Below are 5,136 nucleotides of genomic sequence, written 5' to 3'. Positions count from 1 at the left end.
AATGAATGAGACGGTGAACCAGCCAAAGCTCTTATTCGTTTTTTTTAAAGGTCACCTGCGCCACACCTCACACAAAGCACACATTCACAGACTTCCTTTTGCAATGCAATGTTTGACTTTTAGCACAACATTCAGCTTCTTTTAGACAGGAATCAAGTTCAGTCCATGCATTGATCTAAGAGCAGGTCAAACAAGATCCTGCATGGCCACATCTTGACTCATCATTTGCTCTAGTGCATGTTAATCTGCCGGAAACATTCAAGAATAAGGAAAAATGTCACCGTTTTTGAGTAACTTGCACGTTCTTCCTCATTCGAAGCCATTTTGGGTTTTAGATTTGGCAATCATTTAGAATCAGAATCATATTCTCTACTATGAACATCTTTATTTAGGCATGTCGATGAACAGCACCATTTCTTAACATGGAAGAAAAAGGAACGCCGGTAGTTTATTCGTGTCTAAATTTTCTTTTATTGAAAAAGGCCAGGGTGCAAATGTCAAATAAAAAAAAGAAAACAAAAATAAGAGACAAGCATATATTTCAAGCATTTTAATACAAACTTAATATAAACTATTTCAGTCCCTCTTGACATGTAAGACACTGACTCAAAATACTTTGTTATACCATTTTTTTCTTTTTATCAAGTATTGCACAATGTAGGTACAAAATTAATATATACGATTACATTGTCCATAATATAGCAAAAATCTGTTGAACTCTTAACAGAAAATACAACTCTTTTTGTTTCAAAAAAAGCAAATATTCCTACACTGAAATTTTAACACTAGGGAATATTCTGTACACAATCTTTAGAATTTTCAATCTACTTTTTAAAGATGAATTTCTTTAACAATTTAAAAAAAGAAACAAAAAATAAAAACAAAATATATTATAACATAAAGCTTCTGCAGCCATCACAGATCACTGGAGTAGTAAAAAGATATAAATGCAACACCATGTTGTAGAAACAATATATATACTCTGATATCTTACAAACTCTGTACTCAATTAAATTATACAATTAGAAAAGAGACCACATAACCCCAGATATAGATGCATTAGTGCCAATTTCTTAAAAATCAGCCAAGTCTCGCCAACATAAAAATACTGTAAGAGGCCAGAACTTGAAGCTTCAGGGTTTCTTTTTTCGCCCCAATGTTTTAGAGTAGTTTTCTTCCAAAATGTAGTAAAAAAAAAAAATCATTTTTTGCTTTATTGGCAAAAAAGGAACAGCAAACAGACGCATGTTGACCGAGCTCGGACGTGTGTGTGTGTAACAAGCTTTAGTACAAACTCAAGGGGGCAGAGAGAGAGAGGGAGAGAGGGGGGGGGGCAGAGAGAGAGAGAGAGAGAAGAAAAAAAATAAAATAATTTTTAAACAAAAACCCTTGGGCACATGCGCTTATCAGTGACTAATAGGGATCTTGGTTTCCACATCCATAGTTGTGCGTCTTCACCATTCGTTTTCCTTTTGCCAACAATCATTAGTTAGCCATGACTGGCTGGAATTGCTGGTTTGAATACTGCATGTTGCTGAGACTGAAGTTTAAGCCATCCACGAGCGACTTGTCGTTGATGCTCCCGTAGGCTGCAAACACGTCGAAGGCATTGCTGTACTGAAGAGGACTGAGGCCGAGCGGGTTTTCGCTCGGGAACGTCGCGCCTCCGGAGCTCCCTTGGTCTTGCAGGTTGGGGAACACGAACTCCTTGGCGTTGGGCGAGAGCGCAGACGCTTTCTGCAGCGGAGGCGAAGCTCCCAGGCCGTAGCCGTAGAGCGAATGCATGGAGCTGGAGATGGCTTTCTGCTTGAGGAGGCTGTTGACATTCAGACCCAGGTTGGTGGGAGAGCTGCGAGCGACTTTGCCGCCATTTCGGCCGCCGTTCTTCATCTTGGTGGAGCCGAACTTGGTTGCAGCGAATGAGGCGGTGGTGAAGGTTAAAGGCTGGGTGGAGCGCGGCATGAAGGATGGACTGACGGCCGCCGACTGGCCAAACGGTGGAGGCGACGGCGAGCTGGACTCGGATGAGATGCCCACCGGGTCGCTAATTGGCATGAAGACCTGAGCCTCCGGGTTGAAACTGTTTCTGATCTCCTTGTCCAGCTCGGAGCCGTTCTCTCCGCTATCGTCCACGAAGAGCACCTTAACCGCTCCCTTCTCCCCGATCTGATAGGACACTTCGAAAGGGTCGATCCAAACGCTGAGATCCTGAGGCAAATTGTTGCGGACATCCTCGATGTCCAGTCCGCTTTCTTTGGCTGCTTCCTCCACGACCGGATCCACCTTCTCTCCCACGTGGATGCACCGAAACCCGGATCCTTTGTATGGCTTGTCGGGGTACCAGTGTCCTTCGTATTTCTTCTTCAGCTGCCGCTCCAACTCCTCGCCGAAGATGTTGACTCTCCGCCGCGGGAGTTTGTTGTACAGGTATGAAATGATGAAGTTGAGCGCTACTTGGATTTCAAGCTGCATAGCTGCTTTCGTTGAGTGCTGCAAAAACCTCCAAGGCAGTAGAGATCAGTGGGGACTCGGAAGTGCTGGTGGAAAATCTTCTTGTGCTCCTTGAATGAGGGAAGAGAGGCAAGGTATTGAGATGAATGTGACCAATCAGAACAAAATCAGTCTTAAGTCACTGGGGTATATTTGTAGAAATAACCAACAATACATTGTAAAGCGTCAAAATCATCCATTTTTCTGTTATGTCAAAAATCATTAGGATACGTAAAGATCATGTTCCATGAAGATGTAAATTTCCTACCGTAAATGTCCAAATTTAATTTGATTGGTAATATGCATGGCTAAGAACTTCATTTGGACAACTTTAAAAGGTGGTTTTCTCAGTATTTACTTTTTTTGCACCCTCAGATTCCAGATTTTAAAATGTAATAATTTTATAATATTTATACAGATGATGCATAAATCTCAATTCCAAAAACAAAGTTGACACTTCTGACTGGTTTCGTGGTCTATGTAAACAAACACAACTCAATCAAAGGCCTGAATACGTGCTCAAGTTGGTTTAAATGCACCGTGCATTATCTACAGGATTCGAGGGAGATTACATAACACGGATTCTCTTCCCTGATATTTTCCGTCAACTGTTGCGTAAAAACGCCTTTATGTGAATGCAAATCCAGGGCATGCGAACACAATGCGACACAGATTGCGCAACAGATCGGTGATCGGATTTCCCGAGGATCGCGACCAATAGCGTGACGCTCCGCTCGGGGTGTGTAGCCTCGACCAGATACAACCGTACATCAAATATAACACGAAATCTTTCAGAGAGTTTCGATATCTAGTCACGCAGAGAGCGCGGAAGGCGTAAAATAGTGCGTCTGTTAAAACGGCGGATGCGCCTAGTGAGCATCGAACGTAGTTATTGAGACACGGCCGTTGATGTTATGAATATGGATTGGGAACATTCTGGAGGCTTTCTGTAAACAGACGAACTCGCTCGCTCTAGCTCGGTTTTAGAGAGCTGAATAAAATTAATTCATGAGAAAACCGATCATTCATTAAAAACTGCCAGGTTTTTATTCAAGCGGGCAAACAGAATCTGAATTAATCCCACTTTTAAAGCGACAGCGCACTCACACTCACACTCTTGTTTCCATTTCGTGGAGCGCAAAAGGAACATTTTAGGGGACTGACATCCTCAGTCACTATTGACTTTCGATGCATTGTGTATAAAGCGAATGGTGACTGAGGCTGTCATTCTGCCTGACGCCTCTTTTTGTGTTCCACCGAGCCATGATACAGCGTATAAATTTCAACATTTTTGGAATAAACAAGCCTTTTGACGCAATGTCTTTGAGATGCACCGATATATGACGTTATATTTTTCTTTTACCCACATCAAACGCCTCAGTTTTACACATTTCGACGGCTCAATGCCACATACTTACTGTTTTCTTCTCTCCTGGTAGCTTCCGCTTCGGTTCCTAGCTATCGAAAAGATTATTCCACTTAGGTTGCATCAATATTAGCTGTTTTTCTTCAGGGAATTGTGGTGTTTTTTTGGAGTCTGTCGTCAGGCAATCCGACTCCCCACTGCCTGGGAGTTTTTACAACTCTGCCCTTTAAACTCCTGACTGGATCTCCTTTATAGCGCTCCTCCGCCACGGACATGATGGGGGCGGTGATGCGGTTTTCAGAGGTCAAAACCCCAGCGGCACTTACGATTGGACAAACGCGCCTTCGTCATATATTTGCCTCCAAATGATCGTGCTGATTGGCTGCACGCAACCTCGATAGGCAAAAGACCCGCCCCTCGTCCAATAAACGTTCAGTACATTTATAAACGAGCGTTTCTAGTTATGTATTAAGTGTCTTCCTCCCACGCGTAACGTTAGGCAATCTAAACATAAAAGCAATAATATACTGGTGGTTCTTTTGTGTATTTGATTTATCGAGACACCTCGCGATATTTAGTTTATCTCTAAATCTGAATGTGGCGTTGCTGATTATAATACGACCAAATATAAAGCTTCTAAATAAAGTATTCTTTAAAATTGATTTCAGACGTGTTAAGCTGATGTAAATAAATAAACGCGTTAGGCGCAAGGACATTTGTCCAGTGAGGTGTGATCTGCCCTTGTGCGGTTTGCGTGGAAAACAGACGCGCTATTGGCTGGCCGTGCTTTCGTCATCATCCTCTATGCAAATACACTAGTACACTCATTTCTGTGGGTTTACCTTGTGACTTTTCATGCACTATGCATTGGTTTTTAAACACATGCATGTAATGCAAAAATTGTAAAATAGCTTTCTACATTAAAGCATAGTCTATAGCAGAGTGTAAATCAAAACCCAATTGTACATCTGTGCTACATATAGCCTAGTAACACGATACAGCCGTGTTGTGTTGCTTTTTCTATAGTATCAGTATGTTGATGCCTTACATGTTTCACATTTCATTTGCGGGGAAAACCAAGCTCCTATATGCAAGAGGTTTAGGTTTTTGGCATCATGAATTGTTATAAGCCCATCCAAATATAGGTTTTTTTTGTAGTTTTTGAAGTTTTGTAGCAAGTGGGAGAGGATTGCAGAGAAATATCATTCACTCCAGTTCTGTCTACATCTGGGACATGTCTCCAAGCTCACAAAACAACATAGTGATGCTTAAAATTAATT

General features: G+C 41.9%; 1 protein-coding gene across 1 annotated transcript; it reads right to left on the bottom strand.

Annotated features, from left to right (window-relative positions):
* Nucleotides 1–1,139: 1,139 nt before the first annotated feature.
* On the bottom strand, nt 1,140–4,089 carry tob1b (transducer of ERBB2, 1b). Its single transcript, XM_059531674.1, has 2 exons — nt 3,909–4,089; nt 1,140–2,561 (listed from the first exon to the last, which is right to left on the bottom strand). Exon 2 carries the CDS (start codon nt 2,470–2,472, stop codon nt 1,486–1,488), a length of 987 nt encoding a protein of 328 aa, XP_059387657.1. The 5' UTR covers nt 2,473–2,561; nt 3,909–4,089; the 3' UTR covers nt 1,140–1,485.
* Nucleotides 4,090–5,136: the final 1,047 nt, after the last annotated feature.

This window comes from Carassius carassius, chromosome 40 (genome assembly GCF_963082965.1).
Source record: "Carassius carassius chromosome 40, fCarCar2.1, whole genome shotgun sequence".
Lineage (NCBI taxonomy): Eukaryota > Metazoa > Chordata > Actinopteri > Cypriniformes > Cyprinidae > Carassius > Carassius carassius.
The sequence above is the reverse complement of the archived record's forward strand: the minus strand, read 5'-3'. Positions and strand labels throughout refer to the sequence as shown.

What these genes read in the sequence shown, in the direction of transcription:
- tob1b (XM_059531674.1), bottom strand. Translation starts at nt 2,472, where the DNA reads ATGCAGCTTGAAATCCAAGTAGCGCTCAACTTCATCATTTCATACCTG.